The sequence below is a fragment of the Zootoca vivipara genome, chromosome 5 (assembly GCF_965207765.1).
Source record: "Zootoca vivipara chromosome 5, rZooViv2.hap1.1, whole genome shotgun sequence".
Taxonomy (NCBI): Eukaryota; Metazoa; Chordata; class Lepidosauria; order Squamata; family Lacertidae; genus Zootoca; species Zootoca vivipara.
In genome coordinates, this window is record NC_142588.1 from 41371001 (window position 1) to 41389589 (window position 18589).

Consider the following 18589-nt stretch of genomic DNA (forward strand, 5'->3'; position numbering starts at 1 on the left):
TGTCCATATCACATTTAAAGGCAGATTAGGACAGTATTATTACTATGCCACTGGAACAGGCTTTGCACACCTTGTGACCCTATGTACTAAAAGTAGCCCACTGGCCACTACAGAAACTTCCATTTCTGTAGTGCCAGAAAAAAGTAAGCCAATAATACCATAAAAAGTCAAGATCGTTGAAGTGACAGGACAGTGCAAGTAGGCTTTCTGTTCTTTGCATTCACAAGGAGTTATTTTCTTGGGAATAGAGCGTTTCAGTGCTGGTCGGGGAGGTGACTGATACCTGGGCCCCACAATTTAATTCTGAGGGCTACATGAAAAACGTACCAAAAAGAAAAAGCTGTTACAGTTTGGGCATGTTGCAAACTCGCTCCCTATTTATGAAGCCTGCTGGTATGGTAGCCCAGCATTGATTGGGCATGTGGCAGATAGTAAGATGCATGAAGCGAGTGGTAAAACTTGCAAAGTGCCTCTCCTTGGCTCTGACCAGTGTGCTAGTATCATTTCCCTCCCATTTTTCAGGTGCCTCATTTCAGCAGCACTAACACAGGGGTATAATGCAGCAGAGAATCAGTGCGGCATGAACACCTTTGCTGTGGTCAGAGAAAGCGTTTGGCAGCAAGTCGTGCCAATTGGTACCATTCAATGCACCCGTTGGAATTCATGCAGCGAATGCCAAGCCTATTATGACAACTCTCTGCCTTTTTCTTTTTTCTTTTGGCTTAGGTCGCACTGCGCAAGCAGTTGCAGTTCGAGCCAAGGCATTTGGCTTCAATGTGATCTTTTATGACCCATACCTGCAGGATGGCATAGAAAGGTCCTTGGGAGTCCAGCGGGTCTACACACTCCAGGATCTGCTATACCAGAGCGACTGTGTGTCGTTACACTGTAACCTCAATGAACATAATCATCACCTTATCAATGACTTTACGATTAAGCAGGTAATTCTGAATGGAGGAGGATCATCTTGTTGGCTCCAACTGCGCTCTAGGAATGTGTGGCTGCTGGGGTCTGGAATTCCTGCTGGCACAGTGATAATGCCAAGCAGCTGCAAACAATAATCATATGCATTTTTACCTTTGAGATAGTTGAGAGTTATAGCTAATCTGCTCATCTGTCTTTTGCACATTATATATGTTAAGTGATGGAACTTAAGCAGGTTGGCTTAATGCTTGCCAGTAAATTACAGTTAGCAGCCTAATGTTGCAGAATGTAACACACCTACAATACTTTTCTCTTTTTTTGCTCTAGTCAATTGGTCTTGCTGGTGAAAGACTTGCTTACATCAATGGCTCATTTGAAATAGTGCATTTTGAGGAACTGGGCTGGAGTCTTTCATTTAGGTTCTCCTCATCCTTCCTCTTTTGAAATAACAACATGAGACTCTTAATCTCAGGATTGTGGGTTTGAATCCCATGTTGGGGGGGGGGACTCCTGCATTGCAGGGGGTTGGACTAGATGCCCATGTGGTCCCTTCCAACTCTACAATTCTAGGATTCTATGTGTCATAAAGTAATGCCCAGAGTAGCCCAACACAAGCACAGTTTCCCAGACATGTTCAGGGCAAAGGGCACCTAGGTGACCTGAAAAAACTGCATTAAATTCTGCCAGAGGAAATCTCAGTCAACAGTTGTTCTTTTGTTCCTAGTTCAGTCATGAGTTCTAGATTCCCTTCCCACCTCACAAATGGCTGATTTATCTCCCAAAGGCTAAGGGATCTGCTTCTGTCTTGCTGTTGTTATCCTATACTGCTGTGGTTCTGCAGCTATCTTTATTATCCCTATTCCATGCAAAATGAACACATAGATAAGTAGCAAATGGACTCTTAGCATAATGTTCATTGTACTGAGTTTAATAACCTAGGAAAGCACATTGGACACAAAGTATATTGGTGCAAAAATGTAATGCTTCCAGAGTAGTATATTCTGCTATTTGGATATTTATTTACCATAGTGAAGAGTTCAGGAAATCTGTAAGAAGTGCTTTTGAGGTTGAAAGAGAGCGCTCAGGTAGCATTTAAAAACCAGCAGCAGGTATGAATGCTCTCATTCATAAATTTACACAGCAGGCTGTTAGACATTGTCATACCAGGGGTTCGTCTCAAGTGCAATGGTGTGCCATTGTGCCACTGATCTCATTCAGGACATCAAAAGCCAAGACAGGGCTTGCACTGGTGCTGGAAAGTGGTAATATACTTTCATTCTATTAATCAATTTCCAAAGTACAGGTATGTTATTGAGTCAGTTGCGTTTGCTGGAGGAGGAGACCCTTTGCTCCAGAGGATGGTTGACAAATTATTGGGCATTTCCCATGAAATAAATTATCTCTTTCCAGCATCTGCTTGTAGCCTTGTCTGTTCCTTTGCTGCTATCAGTATTTGTGCTGACTCACATATTCTCCAGCCTCATGCAGACCCAGAACTCATCCCACTATGACAGCATTCTTTGCTAGGATGAGAGATTTCCTCCCCCCCCCCCACACACAAAGTTAATAGAATCAGTTCAGTGGTGAAGAACCTATGCCCCTCAAGATGCAGTTGGACTCTAACTCCCATCAGTCTCAGTCAGCATAACCCATGGTCAGATGGGTGTTGCAATCCAGCAATATCTTGAGGGCTGCTGCTTCCCCTCCCTTGCCCTACAGTATGTGAGCAGAGGCCAGAGGATGCTACATTACAGGAGTAAGCCAGGGAAGTGGTGGCAATACTCTGCTTATGTCCCACTGTTGGTAATAGTAGTGCTTGAACACTCCTTTCTTTCTCCCTGGTTCCCTTCAGATGAGGCAGGGAGCATTTTTGGTAAACACAGCCCGTGGTGGTCTGGTGGATGAAAAGGCCTTAACTCAAGCCCTGAAGGAAGGAAGGATACGAGGGGCAGCACTGGATGTGCATGAATCGGAACCATTTAGGTAAGTCGAGATCTCACTTGTAGCATTTTGCACTTCTATCCTGCATGTTCTCGAAAGCTCAGTCTAGGCCATTTCTTTTCATTTAATAATGAACCAACAAGGTGCCTGTGGGAAGCCTGCAAGCAGGACCCAAGCACAGCGGTACTCCTATGATTTTCAGAACGTGGCAGTCAGCAGCATACTGCCTCCCAACACCAGAGGTAGAACATAGCCATTGTGGCTAGTTGCCACAGGTAGCTTTATCCTGGTTAAAGAGGAGAACCTGGTTTCAGGTGACATGCTAAGCTAGGGGTAAGGAAGGCTAGATGTGGCCCTCTCTGTCATTACCAGCTTGAAATGCAGTCAGGCCATTCTTTTTCTTAATTTGGATCAAAGCTGGTTTGGGGAAAATGTGTCAAAATGCAGTTTCATAACAGGAAAGATCTGGATTGTGGCTAATGTCGTGTGTCCACTGCTTCCCAAACCAACAATGGGAGTGCACTGCATGCAGAGTAAATGGGGAGTGTGTACATAGCCTGAATCATCGTGCAGTGCAGATGGTCTCCCCTCAAGCTGAACTTGTTTGTGGATACCGCTGGAAGGATCTAAGAGAAGCAAGTCTTGGAATCAAGAGACATGTGGGAAGCACTTATTTTTATGAAATGGGCAGCCAGATGGCGCACAGCATGTGTAGCAAAATGTGGATGAGAGATGTTTTACCATATAAAAATCAACTTTAAAAGAAAACGAGAGAGAATGTGACTTGAGTTTGGTCAATCATCTGTCTGCTTAAAGACAATATATGCACATGCCTTTGCCCTCCTCCCCACCCTCAATGCTGCCCCTTCTCTCCTGCCTTTACAACATCCAATAATTAAAGCCAGAAGTATCTCATTAACCATACATGGTGTTCTACTTCAGATACTACGGTTTGGAGGTTTGGAACAAGCCAGGATGTTACACCAACTTAAAACGGATTATAAGATCCTGGCATCTTCTAAGACTAGTAGCTATTGTTTTCTAGTTTGGGCAAAATGGGATTCTATGGTTAATAAGAGACTTCTGGGTTTAATTACTGGACACTTCAAAGGGCTTGTGTGTGTAGACAAAAGGCTCAGACGTACTCCAGTTATTAAGCCAAGAAAGGATTCTCAAAACATTTTTCAGGTATCTAGGAACAACAGTAAACAATAGTGAAAGGGTGATTGCCTCTATATAAAGGCAATCACTATACATATATAGGCAACCACTCTCAATTTGGGACCATGCATCTTCTTGACTTTGACTTTATGGATTTGTATTACTGTAATAATTTCAATGAATTTGTTGTTGTTTGCTTCATCTATGTTACTGTGTTTGTCTAGCAGTATCTAGCTTAGAGTGCAACATTTGTTGCTGGATAAAGAGAATAGAAATATTAAATCAAATCAAATGTTGGTGAACTTTATTTTTTTACCTCAGTCTTTGTTTCTTGGGGGGGTGTTTTCCTGTAGCTTTGCTCAAGGACCACTAAAAGATGCTCCTAATTTAATTTGCACACCACACACTGCTTGGTACAGCGAACAGGCCTCACTGGAGATGAGAGAAGCCGCCGCGACAGAGATACGCCGAGCTATCACAGGTACAGCAACTTGCTTGCCCATAAAAAGGTAAAGGACCCCTGACAGTTAAGTCCAGTTGCAGACGACTCTGGGGTTGCAGCACTCATCTCGCTTTACAGGCCGAGGGAGACGGCATTTGTCCGCAGACAGTTTTTCCGGGTCATGTGGCCAGCATGACTAAGCCGCTTCTGGCGCAATGGAATACCGAAACCAGAGCATTGCACGGAAACACCGTTTACCTTCCCGCCGGAGTGGTACCCATTCACCTACTTGCACTTTTTGGCGTGCTAGGTTGGCAGGAGCTGGGACCGAGCAACGGGAACTCACCCCATCGCAGGGATTAGAACCGTCGACCTTCTGATCTGCAAGCCCAAGAGGCTCAGTGGTTTAGACCACAATAGGCCAGTTTAAATGTTATAGGTCCCATGAAGTGCTTGCCTGTACTAGTGCTTTATCTGTGGTCCCTACCAGTGTTGATTGCACATGTGCCAGTGCATAGTTTAAAGAACCTCTGAACACCACATCACCACATATGGCACACCAGTCCTGGAAAGTGCATACCTCTGCTTCCATAGACTGTGGAGGGGGGCAGTTGTGGTTAACACTTCAATCACCTACAGTGTTAACGTGATTCTAACAACCTGTTTTAAAACATATTTAAATCTTACACATGCATGCCTGTGTATGTTCGTTCAGAAAGCTCATTAAGCTGAAAAATTCTATCAGTTGTCAGCTGCAACATCAGGAGCTTTTGCTACATGAAAACCTACTGTACATTGAACCAAAGTGATGGTGGTGTTGCCATTAGGGGATTCTATGCCAGAACTCTTTTAGTTTGAGTGTCCCTATCCCATAACATCACCCTATTCCTGCACTGGACCTGCAAGTACTCCTTAGGGAGGCGTAGACATAATATTGTTACCTACAGTGGTATCTTGGGTTACAAACTTAATTCGTTCTGGAGGTCCATTCTTAACCCAAAACTGTTCTTAACCTGAGGCGTGCTTTTGGTAATGGGGCCTCCTGCTGCCACTGCCGTGCCATTTCCGTTCTCATCCTGGGGCAGAGTTCTCAACCCGAGGTACTACTTCCGGGTTAGCGGAGTTTGTAACCTGAAGTGTTTGCAACCCGAAGCGTTTGTAACCCAAGGTACCACTGTATTTGGTTTGTTGTTAGGTCGATATGCTGCACCATGCATTTATAGTAGTTCTGCTCTTCAAGGCAAAATCACAAGTGTGCTGAATGGTCATATTGGAGATATGGTAGCAAATTGTGTTAATGATGGAGCAGACTCCTAATAAAAGAGATGTGGACTTTTATCTAAGTATTTTTCAGAATAACTGAGTGTTTCACATCATCACTAGGGCTTCAGCATCCAACACATGCCAAACTTGTAACAGGCACTGTTATAGCATGCCTAATTTCATACTGTTTTAGGTGGCCTTCTGCATCCTTTCCTGTGTCTAATTGGGTCGATTCTCTACCATTACCCAATGTGGAGTTGTTTTGAGGAGAACTGCCAGTGGGGTAGAGGAAGTTGGGCAGCTTCCATTCATTCTGGCGAGGTCTGCAGAATGACTAGCAAACTGCTGTAACAGGGCTTGTAAAGTGACTTGGTGTAGGAAAGGGTCCAGCCTTTCAAAGCACTTTTATCTGGCCGCTAGCTGTTGTATCAGGGTATGGCAAGGGGAAAGCACTGCATATTATTTAACTCGTAAGCAAATTCTACAGCAGTCCTTCCCCCCCCCCCCCACTCCCAAATTTTGGTGGGAAGTAAAGAGCTGTGTGAGTTAGAACAAGCGGTGTGGAAAACCTCAACTTGGATATAGCTTGTTGCATATTAGTCTGGCTGATTTGTGCCTGACCCTGTTATCAATTTGAATCGTCCCCTTCCTCAGGTCGGATCCCTGAAAGCCTACGAAACTGCGTGAACAAGGAATTCTTTGTCACAACAGCTCCTTGGTCAGTAATAGATCAGCAAGCGATTCATCCAGAGCTCAATGGTGCCACATACAGGTAAGATGAAGAACTCTTTTTGGGGGGGAAAGCACCATACTTTGTAGTTCTCTACCCAAGAATGGAGCTAGAGAATGAGATACACACATCTTTGTATAGGACTCAGGTAGGGTAGCCCTTCAGGAAGTGTATTCAAGTTTCCTCTACAGAAGGTGCTTCCTTTATTCTAGGAATACTATTCAGAGATAGCATCTCCGCAGGTATCCCGCTGCACAGAGACCCTTAATAATGCCACTACAGTGTCACTTTGAGCTTCTCTGAAAGGCCTTTCTGCTGTTTCAGTCTTACTAACTCACCCACTATTTACCCGATAAAAGGAGCTTCCAGAAGTCAGTTTCAGCAAACCAGCACTTTAATTTGGGGGGGGGGGGGTGGTGGTGGAAATATAATCAAAGTGTTCCTTAAAGACTTCAAAGATTCTTTCCAGAGGTAGGCCACCATTGTAAATGAATAAAAACCGGTATATTTATGCACTGTTCACCCAGCACAGGCTGAAAGGTGGAACATTAATTAACTGTAGGGCACCCCCCATGTAATGTTAAGGGGTAATATATTACCTAAGTTTAAGTCTAGAAAAAGTATGAGAGATGTGGAATGGTTACTAGGCAGGGGGTAGGGTTTTTTGGCTGCTGGAAATGCCAATCAGTCCTTTTAGGGCACTTCCAGACGATTGTTTCGTTCAGCAATAAATGTGCAGTTGTCAGTAACTTGTTACAAGATAAGTTAGACATCCTTTGAGTCAGTGATTTCACAAGCCCCTTCTGTTCACGCACCCACCCTCCCTTGGATGTTTATGGTAGCTCTCAAGCACCAGACTATTCGTGCAGCCTTCAAAAAGAGCAGTAAACAGGAGGCAAACCTCTGCAGATGAATTTGTTTCCCTCTAAATTTTAAATTTCCCGTGTGTTTAGGATTGCAGAGGTTATGGAATTTCCCTGATGGGGTTCAATGGACCCCTTTTCTCTCCACCTCACTTTAGCCAAGTAGATAGTCCTCTAGGGCAGTTATGAAAATTTGTGCTCTCAGATTTCCTCCATGTGCACTAAAGGTGTGCAAGATATAAAAAGGGCGGTTGAGCTTTTCTGGGATCTCCACATGCATGGATAGTGTGCCTATGTGGAGAAGGATCCTACTCAAGCATAATCTGACATTTTGAAAGCCATAATTTTGTTTCACTTAGGAGACATAATCCCAAGGGACAGACATATTATAGCAAGAACAAAAATGAACCTTCACGAAGTAGAGTCTCTCCATCTAGTGTTTGGGTCAGAAGAGCTTTTAGACTTCACTGGGCTTCTTATTGATCCCCTCCCCATTTCATTACATACTGTGTACTGTATACAAATATTTGCATTTTTTGGGAGGGGGACTTACCTGTGTCCAGCACAGAACCTTCCTTCCAAGGTCTAATCTAGTGACCTCTCCTATACTCTTACAGCATACCTTCAGAACACTTTTATTCTTTTCTCTAATTAACTTTGCCTCACAGGTACACCTGGTCTTTTTTTAAACTGTTATCTACCAGCATCTCTTCTTTTATAGTTTTATGTTTCTTCTGCACTTGCTGCTCATGAACAGTTTAATACAGTGGTACCTCTACTTACGAATTTAATGCGTTCCGAACGCACATTCGTAAGTAAAAAAAAATTGTAAGTCGAATCCCATAGGAATGCATTGGGAGAAAAAATTCGTAAGTCGAAGCAACCCTATCTAAAAATTCGTAAGTAGAAAAAATCCTATCTAAACCGCATCCAAGATGGCGGACGGAGCTCCGTTCGTAAATAGAAACATTTTGTAAGTAGAGTTATTCGTAAGTAGAGGTACCACTGTACTGAGTTTCAGAAAGCAAGGACTAGGACTGGGAAGTAGGTATGTGATATTAAATAAAATCTGAAAAACAAGACAGAGGCTAGATTTCCAGTACCTGTTGTCTTTTGCAACTCCTTGCTCTTTAGTGTGATTAGCAGAAATAATGGAAGTATACACCAGCTTGTTTATTGAACCTATTTTATGCAGACTACAGAATTTAGTTTAGTATAGAATATATATCTTCTGTACATCCTTCTGTTGCAAGAGCTAATCTTGCTAATCCCACTCCTTGAACAGAGTTGTATGTTAAAACTAATTTAAAACTAATTTGCAATATACCTTTCTTCCCTAAATTTATCCTGTAAATTCATAGACCGAGAGCCAGACAAATGCAAGTTTGCTTCTGCTCACACATGGGGGCTTTTCACCCTTCTGACAGCAGTCTGACGTGGGTCATGAGACTTGCAGAACGTTAGCTGCCCTGCTTCATCTTGCAGGATTAACAGTGTGATAATATACCAGTTTTCTGCAATTTTCCTTACATAGGGTTTCATTATGCAGCTGATAGGCTGCATAGGGGTAATCGTGCATAAAGCAAATTCATTGACATATTTCCCCAAAGCACAATTTCTGTTCTAGTATCCTAAAGCACTCAAGTCCAACTTGTTTCATTCTCTCTCTCTCTCTCTCTCTCTCTCTCTCTCTCTCTCTCTCTCTCTCTCTCTCACACACACACACAGTAAAGCTCTTTCATCTATTCAGCTTGGTTAATGTGTTTAATAGTAATAATGACATGTGTCACGTTGATTTCTCTCAATTTCCCCCCAAACACTTGTTCACACAAGGGACTTTCCACCAACTCTGTGACAGCTTTTCTTCCTCCTTTGAAGAGCTGGCCGGTGTGCTATTTCTCACTAGTTTGGGGACTCACCTCATTTCTTTCAGCAGATACCTCTTGCATTTCAACATGCTTTTGAAACTCAAATCTAAATGCTCCATTGAGCTTCCAAAACTAGCTATGCAAGTTACTTCCCTCAGCCTCTGGTGATATGGGTAGAGCAACTGATGAACTGACTTGGTCTAGACTGTAGCCCATTGTACAAATATAAGAGGTTTACAGCCAGCCAGACACAAGCAAGAAGTGTTACCATAATTTAAGGGCCCATTCCAGCTAAGCAAAAGCCCCAGAAGAGGTTAGTGAGAGTCTAGAGCCCGGCTGCCATAAGTCACATTATTGGGGTGGGGCCATTTTATGTCATTTTATTGAAAGAGGAAACATCCTTTTTGTGAAATGAATGTAATGTATGTGTTTAGGAAAGGGATGCTGTTATCGAACTACTGACATTAGAACAATGTCACATTCCATTTAGGTTTTTCTTTTCAGCATCTCCATGAGCCAGTCCACCCTTCTGCTTTGTACTTCAAAGGATTTTACAGGAAGAAAGAGATGATACCTAATAGCCAAAAAACATTTCAGGCGTCCTCTGTGGCACTCAAATGAATTAACAGCAAAGAAGCCACAGTCGTATTTTGTGTTCCGATATGTTTGACATCAATAAAAGGGTGACAGGAAGAAGGGATGGCAGCAGCGGATTATTCATATAAGGCTGGTCCCTCAGCTGCTGAAATGTGCACTCTGCGGCTCTCTTTCAACACTGGAATCATTTTTTTTGTCTCATACTTCAATGTGGGTAAAAGCAATGTGAAAAAAGAAGAGTTTGAAGGTGATAATTTATATTAGCTTTGATTCCCCCTTCCCACCCAAACAAATACTGCTCTTACAAACATACTTTGAAAACGTGACAGATTTTGCAGTAAAAAAAGTACTTTCTCTTACCGTACCGGGATAGCAGTGATTTGGCAATGAATGAAATTGACTGCAGAGTATTCCCCTCTCCCCCCTTACCCTTCTACTACCCCCCACAGCCTGTTGTTCTATGGAATGCTTGCATGTCTCCTTTTAACTAAGAAATCACACTCTTCCTAGATATCCACCAGGCATGGTGAGCGTTACACCAGGCGGGATTCCGGCAGCTATGGAAGGTATTATCCCAGGAGGGATCCCTGTTACCCACAATCTTCCGACAGTGGCGCATCCTTCCCAAGCTCCATCTCCTAATCAGCCGTCCAAACATGGGGACAACAGGGAACATCCCAATGAGCAATAGCAGATAATTTAAAGCACTCCAATTTGGGACCAAGAGACATTTGGGGGGAGGGGGAGAAATGACACACGAACTGACGGGAATTTGATACAAAATTTGTAAGGTTGATTTTGGACTGACGCATCATGTTGTTCCAGTGTTAACTACAAAAAAATTGGAGTCGTCTTGGGAAGGGAGGGGGAATGCAGACGAAGTCACCTGCTTACTGAAGCACTGAAAACTAGGATGCGATGATACATTACTGATCAGCTTCTGTTATTGTACATTTAAGTTTCCTTCATCTTTACATCAATCACAAGAATATATATTTCTTCTCAGTCCCTTTTGGGGAATAGCAGGTGGCCTGCTGCTTAGAGCAGGTCCATCAGTCCTAACAAAGCTTACATGATATTAAGAGGAAACCATCATGTGACTTCAGCCCTTTCCTTCCTCACTTACCTGGCTCCTCCTTGTATAGCCTGAGGAAATATAACCCAGAGATGGGGAAACTGTTTTGCTTGTTGCAGTTATATACGGCCACTAATGTATTGGAGGGATGCTACTCAAGTTTAACTACCGTCATGTAGGACAGCAATCTTGGTGGGAAGAGGGGGTAAAAGGCCCATGTTAACTAGCTGCCTCTTACCCACAGAAATGGATGCTTGCTTATTCTACAAGATGCACTTAATAAAGTAGCTGTACACTCAATAACACGTGCTGATGATGCAAAAAAAAAAAGTGTTACGTTTCACATTTATACTCAAATATATTTTTCTCAGTTTTAAATCCACAGCTATTTTATTGAGTGGAAACGTCTTGGGCTGGAAGGGGTTCAAGACTAATGTTGCATTTCCTTATGTCTCAGGAAAAAGAAACACTTTTTATGGTAACTTGTCAGACTGTATGAACAAACCCACTTTTTTAGACATTGAAGTCTTCTTTTCTTCATGTGATATTTTATACAAGAACACTTCAAAATGTGTTATTAGATGTGACTGATTTTAACAAATCCTATTAGATTTGTATCAACTAGTTACATGTTATATTCATAGTCTTTTGTGAATCATCGCCTTTTTGTTGAAAAAGATGGCCTATTTTGAGCCTTTGTATGGGTACATTCCTGTTTCTGTGATAAGTTTTAAAAGCTGTCCCAAACAAAACAAAAAAACCAGAACCAATGGCTACCAGAAGTATGTTTTGTTTTAGTGTGTTACCGTTACTGTATTTGTTTATGTAAAGGTGGACATATAGCGTTCAGTGCAGTTTTCAATAAAAAAGTGACAATTTCTATAATTTCACATGGACCAGGCCCTTCATGTCCTTTACCCTGTACGAAATACTAACACATTTTCAGGTCCAACAAGAGCAAGCTATGCTAAAACCACCCTTCTTGTTCTGCAGACAAGATTCCAAAATGCCGTGATCTCTTCTTTTCAGAGCTGTGAGAAGCTCATGAGGGGTCTGAAGTAAACTATAACTCTGCTCTTTGAAATAAATAAACAAACATACATATACCCCCCAAAAGCCTGTGCACTCAAAAAAGTTCCAAGCCAACAAGACTCCTCTAGAGTATCTGAACTCAGTTCCAGCAAAATCCTCTTTGAATATAAGAGACGACCACAGAGTGTCGGCTAATGGCTTGTTCAGACATTAGCTGGCACCTAAGACTTTACCCAAAACAAGATGGGGATGAACTTTCCACTATTCCGTGCTCACTCTCCTACCCTCATCACTGCAGAAACTAATGGGTACATTGAGATAGTCTCCAGATCTTATAACAGATTTGAGGAAATTACAGAAGGTGCCCTGAGAGAGGTGAGGGAGAAGTAGTATTAATGCACAGCCCAAGTCATTGTGCTAACAGAACTGCTTTGTTGGACGCAACCCAGAGTTTCCTAGACCAGAAGCAGGAGAGATGCAAGACTGCATAACTCCTAAGAGCCTCTCATTTCAAACAGAATGTGGGTGGGAGAGGGGAGATCTGACCAAGGACTACTACTCTTATCTGTATGAGGCTGTACCCTGCAAAACGGCCTATGAAACCCACACCAGACTGGTTAACTACAAGCTACTATTGCAACTGTGGCGTTGGAAGGCTCTAATTCAAAATAGCTTTAGCCACTAACTCACTATAGGACCTATGCCAAGTCATTCTTCTCTTAACCCAAATTTACAGGATTCCTTTAAACAGTAAAGCACTAAATGTGCATCAAAAACACCATTAAGAACTATAATATATCTTTTTAAAAAACTGCAACCCTCAGAACACATTGCTAAGCTATGTGGAATAGAAGTTGAGAGCCATGGGAAGTGGAGAGAAAAGAGTAAAGCTGCCACCAACACTGACCACGCAATGAGTCCATGCAACCTCTGGGACAACGGCAGTAAAAGACAAGATAACTGGGATAGTAAGAACTAGGTCCAACCGCAAATGTAATACAGATGTAATTTCATGGCAAACGCAGGCTGTACGACATCCCAACCTAACAGCAGTGTCCATTTGAAATGAATAAAGGAGGACTAGAATGGAATTTGAGGGTAGGGGGAAGAGAAAGAAGACGCAGAATAATACATTAACGGACAAACTGAAAGTAAACCATTGTTACAAAACTTATATTTGTTTTGTTTTAAATTAATGGAAAAGCACATTACCAGCTCTGAACATATTCAAGGGAGTCAACTTCATAGCTGTGTCAATGATCTAACACTGCAATTATGAATAACTTACCATAGACACCAGTATAGAGCAATCAGGAGAAGGAACATTGGTGAGTTACAGAGAACATTTAGGAAGCCACACAAATGAAGGTGAAACAACATTTACACTGGCATTGGTGATTTTAAGAAGCTGCTATTGTTGGATCTTTGTTCTTAGACCAGGCAGTGGCATTCCAGATAGGCATAATTAATGTTGATGAAAATGTATACTTTCTAATAGGACACTCACATTTGAGGCAGACTCTGCTACTGCCAGTGAATCTGCTTGGAACCCCTGGTGCAAAATTTGGCTGCTTGGATGCAATTATCTTCGTATTACTTCCAGGTACTAACTTGAAGAAAAGAAAAGAAAACCCTCCACTTAAAACTAGAGGAAAATGTAGTTTTAGAGGAGGCAGGCTAAAAGTCAAACTTCCATATAGCAGTTGTGGGTCTGGAAGTCATCTTAGTACAGAGAACGTATGTCATTGAAAAGTTCTTAAAATGTTAGCGTGATTCAGGAAGCATAGGTTTAGGCAGTAGAACAAAGCTTCAAACAAAATATTAAAAGTAATTAAGATACTAAATGGTTTGAGATGGCAAGGAGGAGGAGCCATTTTGCTGCCAAACCATTCCTTTTTGTTTTACCACTTGAAGTTTGTTTTACCACTTGAAGTCTTATTTTTTTCTAAGGAGAGGAGGCAGCAAATTTTGCAGTCCAAAAAGAACACAACCAAACAATTCAAATGGATGAAAAACCACTACTTAAAGCAGGACATATATAATACATTTTTCTAATGTATCTCCACTACAGACTCAAAATGGAACTTGTCCTTCAGCTTCAGAAATGGTGGTTTAATTTAAAAAAAAACACACTACTTCAACTGTAACTTAGATCACAGTAAGTGGAAAATCCTGGACTTTAAAAAAAAAGGTGTATCAGGCTAGAGACCCATGCATTACTGCAGTGTTTGAGGCTCACCACAACTTGCTCAATGCCTATTCTCCAGCTAATGGAATTACAATCTATAAAACCACTAACCACCACTGATTATCATAGGGATGTACTGAGACTACAAAAAGTGGTTTCGATGTTTCTGTCCGTGTATGTGGATAGGAGCCAGTAAAAATGCACATTATTGTGTTTTTTATTCCAGATGGCACCAAACACTTTCATCAAAAAAAGACTCCAAAAATTTCAGGCTTTGCTACTGCAGCAGAATAGAAATGGCTGGAGATTCAGCCATTTCCCCCTACTAGGATAGTAATGCTTACATTTAAGACATATGTAGCGAACTAGAATCCGCTATAGATGGCAGCACAGTGACTCAGATCTTTTTTTAAAAAAACTTCCATTATTTTAGGTAACTGACTCCTCCCACAAAAGCACAGCTTATTGCATTGGTCCAGGACTATGGGGATTCCACCACTAAGTATGTAAGGTAGGCAGGAAAAGCAAGGTGAAACGACTGCATTTAGAAAACCTAAAATTAGAATTGCATATAAAAGCAGGAGCTATTTTTTAAAAAAGAAATCCAATTATTCTCCAGTTTAGGACATTTGACTCATCAAAGGTAAGCATGTACCTTTGCCCAATAATCTCTGCATGCACCAAAAAAGAGAACTAATGACCAAAACACATACATAAAAACACATCCATCCTTTTACATTTCAGAGATCAAAAAGCTGAATCAATGTGCTTCTTCAATGTAGTACCTTGAAGAACTTTCAGGGTAGTTTTGTCACAAGGATTACTTTTGTAAAGTATATTTCAACACCATCTAATCCACATTTAGAAAAAGCAGCAAATTCTGAAGGGTTCCTATATATATATTTTACACATATGTAAATGTACGGCTCCTGTCCAGATTCTTAAACAAGGAAAACTATTTTGCAAGAGGTTCCTTGTCCTCATTTCCACCACCATTAGTCTTCAAAAAGTGCTTATCAGGATCTGCTTTATGCATACAAAACTATTCAACCTTTAGTGTTTTTTTAAAGTGAGGTTTTTGGATAGGCTATATCCATTCAAGATAGCATGGCTAAAGTTATCAAGTATAATAAAAAAAAGAATTTTCTACTGGAGAATATATTCTGAACTTATACTTTCAGGAAACTTACATATTCAAATGTGGCCACAATCAATCAACATGCAAAAAATTCCAAAGTTTACATACCAAGAAAAGATAATATACAGTACTTTAAAACAAAGCTTTAGAATGAAGGCTTTTAAGGAAAACTGCCAAAGTGCTTTCTCACTCGATTTTAATGACCAAGGAGTGCTCCGTAATGGAGGTTATTTTAACTTGCAGGGGAAAGGCTTGATAAAATAGTAATTTCTATTGTACAACTCACAGCAAGATCAGGTTTGGACAAAATGCAGGTGTTTTTTTCAGTTCAGTTTAGATGTAGCAGATTCCACACGGTAGTTAGCATATAGCTCTCTGGAACAATACTTCTCTGACTACTTTAAGTATGCTGGAAGGGGGGTGGGAAATATTCCAAATAAGGGATAGAAAATATTAACGGACAACAGAGAATCCTTTTCCAAAAAAAAAAAAGTTCACTCAATCAAAACGTATCATCCCTTCCATAGGTTGTTTTTTTTTCCCTTTAGCATTTCATCTTATTATAATGGGCACAAAAGTAACTCAAATCTGAAAAGAAACAATGAACTGCTCATACTATTGACTCACTCTGGATATATGGCTTCAACAGCAAAAAGAAAAGCCACATCATCTGACCTGGGCATTAGGAAGATTTCATATAAAATGGGTCTGTTAGAATGCTTAAGAAGTGATGCAAAAGAACCAAGTTTTACTGTAAGTCTCAAAAAGAACAAATATTAATCTATGGTGTGCTTTTAAGTGCCCTTATTCAAAAGAATTTTTTTCAATTATTTTAAGATGCTGGTAATACTTTTTCCAATTACACAACTTTCTTACACAACTACATGCAGTACATTTATAGGCAGATGTACAACTGGAAAGAAAAATGCTTTCTGTCTTGGTAATAAAATTAGGGCTTTGCTTTTTTACAAACTGTAGTCCAACCAACGTAGCTGTCTTCACATATATGTCGAGCCTCTGAATTCTCCCCATGCCGCTTAAAAATCTTATGCAGGCTGCTTCCTGCTACAATTAGGTCGTTGTGTAACAAATTGATAGAGCACGCCCCAAGTGCTGGGGGATCTCACCACACATTATTCTCAGCCAGGTATCTCAATTTTATCATTCATCATCATCGTCTTCATCTTCTTCTCCATCTGAAAGGGATGTACAGGGACGAATTTGTCTATAGCGATCAAGCCATTTCTCTACCATCTGTGTTACCAGGGGATGGTTGCGCCGGCGAGAACTTTTCTGCATAGCAACTAGGACTCCACCCTCCGTCACGCAACAGTCCAGCCACTCCCTGAGCAGCTTCTCCTGTTGTTCCTCATTACCAATCTTCAGAAAAAGAACACAACACTTAGGACATGATTAAAATCAGATTAGTGACCACAACTTTTTTAAAAAAGGAGCGCCCTGCAACATTTAAAGTGCTCCAGGAAGACTGTCTTAGGAAAGTGGATTTTTTAAAGGGACTATCTAAAGCAGTGCATAAACATCCTACTTTTTTCCTTCCTATAAATTAAATTTTATGTAACTGCCAGCTCTGTGTTTTACAAACACAAGGTATTAGAACTTTTAAGAATCCACACCGCACCATTAGACAGGCACAGAATAAGATTTTTTTAAAATCCTATGCTTTCAGCTACTCTCAACCATGCAATCTTCTTTTAATAAGCATATAAATGAAATGGTTAAATATTATTAAGGGCTCTTGTAGCCCTTTTTAGGCTTTCAAATTTTCACTTTCTAATTACAAGGAGAAAGAGACAGAGACAAAGAGACAGACGGAGGGAGAAACTTACAGAAATCTACAACTTACACCAGGCACAACATTTGACCATACTGTTTTGCCAGTTATTTCTGGTTGGGAAGCCTTAGCTTTTCCTCAAAAGCTTTACTAATACATCCGTTTAAAAACAACAACAACAACAACACACACACACACCAATTTCAGAACAGAAAGGCACACTTAGTTGGCACACAAGCCTTCTCATGCCTGTTACTCAAACTACCGCAATCTGTTTTCAAATGTCTTTGCAACTGCTACATATCAGCTATAGGCTCTCTGCCATGTAGATTCTCCACAGAGGCTTCTTTTTTCCTTTTCCTTTTCTGCTGATGCAGCTTCTCAGGAGCTTAATCTGAACTGCTTAGTGTTTCTTACCTCTTGAGCAGACAGGAAGTGAATGTGCAGCAGCTTCCTTTCACTGTCGACCAATGGTAAAAAAGTAATAGTAACATCATCATCAGTGTTCAAGTTAGCACCAGCACCTCGGTTGCCATAGCCATCATTCTCCATGGCAACCAAAGCAGAGAAATGGCCCCTTGTGTAGCCCAGAGCAATAGGGCTTTTCCAACAAAAACTCTGTTCCCATAACAAAGGCAAATATACACCTACGAAGAAGAAGGAGTGATGAAAGGGGTTAAATCAATGGAACACTGCACATTAATTATGTTGATGGGGGGGGGGATAATCTGAAAGCATGACATAAGCCACATTTACAATGTACAACTCAATATGCCTTTTAATACATCATGATACTGGTTTCAAATTAGGAAGCTGACTCATTTTAATTAGTGATTATGAAATATATTTTACTGTGGACCACACACAATACTCTCTTCCTAAAGTTGGCAATTAAAAGACTGTCAGCATCATGAGTTCCAGTAACGACTCCCAAGTTAAGAGGCAATCTAATATTCTATGCAACCTTTTTTTTCAATGATAAACACATGAGCATGAACTTAAAATACAAACTGTCCTGTGTAGTTGAAGAAGTGGAAGCCATATTTGACTTGGTGTCCATTAATCTAGTCCCCACAGCCTCTCATTACATATAACTGAATCTCCCCCTGCCTGCCTTCTAGCACACCAGAAGTTATTCATAGATGCTTCATCAAAACAACTAAACTAGGAACGTGACCTGCCTTGAGAGAGTTTAAAAATAGCAGCGAGTAATCCAAGTACATATGTAGCATAGCAACCTTTCATAGAAAAAACTCTGCCCGGTGCATTTGCACATGAGATTGCCTTCAGCATGTCTCTGACAGACAAGAGACCAGTGGATCTCCTGCATTCACTTAACATAATTCCTGTTTTATGTCCTCTAAGAAAAAAAGGTGGCAATGCATTTAAACTGTATGGCAGTTAAGTATTATGCTATCATGCACTCAACCTATCTGTAACCAAAGTTATACTCACTTACATGGACTGACTTCATATTGCAAGAGCTGTCCTGGGGAGGGAGCATTTACAATTTGGATCCACAACAGACCCTTGTTATCAGGCTCTTGCCTGGCTAACTCCAAGGATCCAAGTGGA

At 41.0% G+C, this 18589-nt stretch overlaps 2 protein-coding genes across 16 annotated transcripts in view; one reads left to right on the forward strand and one right to left on the reverse strand.

Annotated features, from left to right (window-relative positions):
- CTBP2 (C-terminal binding protein 2) overlaps positions 1 to 11754 on the forward strand; it is a 210726-nt gene extending 198972 nt beyond the window's left edge. For 11 of the 14 annotated variants that reach the window (XM_088669587.1, XM_035137550.3, XM_035137563.3 and 8 more), the window contains 5 exons: positions 727 to 941; positions 2777 to 2907; positions 4380 to 4507; positions 6386 to 6503; positions 10300 to 11754. In XM_088669587.1, coding sequence (XP_088525713.1) covers positions 727 to 941; positions 2777 to 2907; positions 4380 to 4507; positions 6386 to 6503; positions 10300 to 10480 — 773 coding nt within the window. In that variant the 3' untranslated portion in view covers positions 10481 to 11754. Of the gene's footprint in view, positions 1 to 726; positions 942 to 2776; positions 2908 to 4379; positions 4508 to 6385; positions 6504 to 9682; positions 10037 to 10299 lie in introns of all 14 variants that reach the window. The other 3 variants (XR_015949995.1, XR_004693873.3, XR_015949996.1) reach the window with 1 other exon arrangement.
- A 1299-nt stretch (positions 11755 to 13053) lies between these two features.
- The window catches only part of ZRANB1 (zinc finger RANBP2-type containing 1), a 37866-nt gene continuing 32330 nt past the window's right edge, over positions 13054 to 18589 (reverse strand). For both annotated transcript variants that reach the window (XM_035137549.3, XM_035137547.3), the window contains 2 exons: positions 17432 to 17661; positions 13054 to 16602 (listed from right to left, as the gene is read on the reverse strand). In XM_035137549.3, the coding sequence (XP_034993440.1) occupies positions 16384 to 16602; positions 17432 to 17661 (449 nt within the window). In that variant the 3' untranslated portion in view covers positions 13054 to 16383. The remainder of the gene's footprint in view (positions 16603 to 17431; positions 17662 to 18589) is intronic.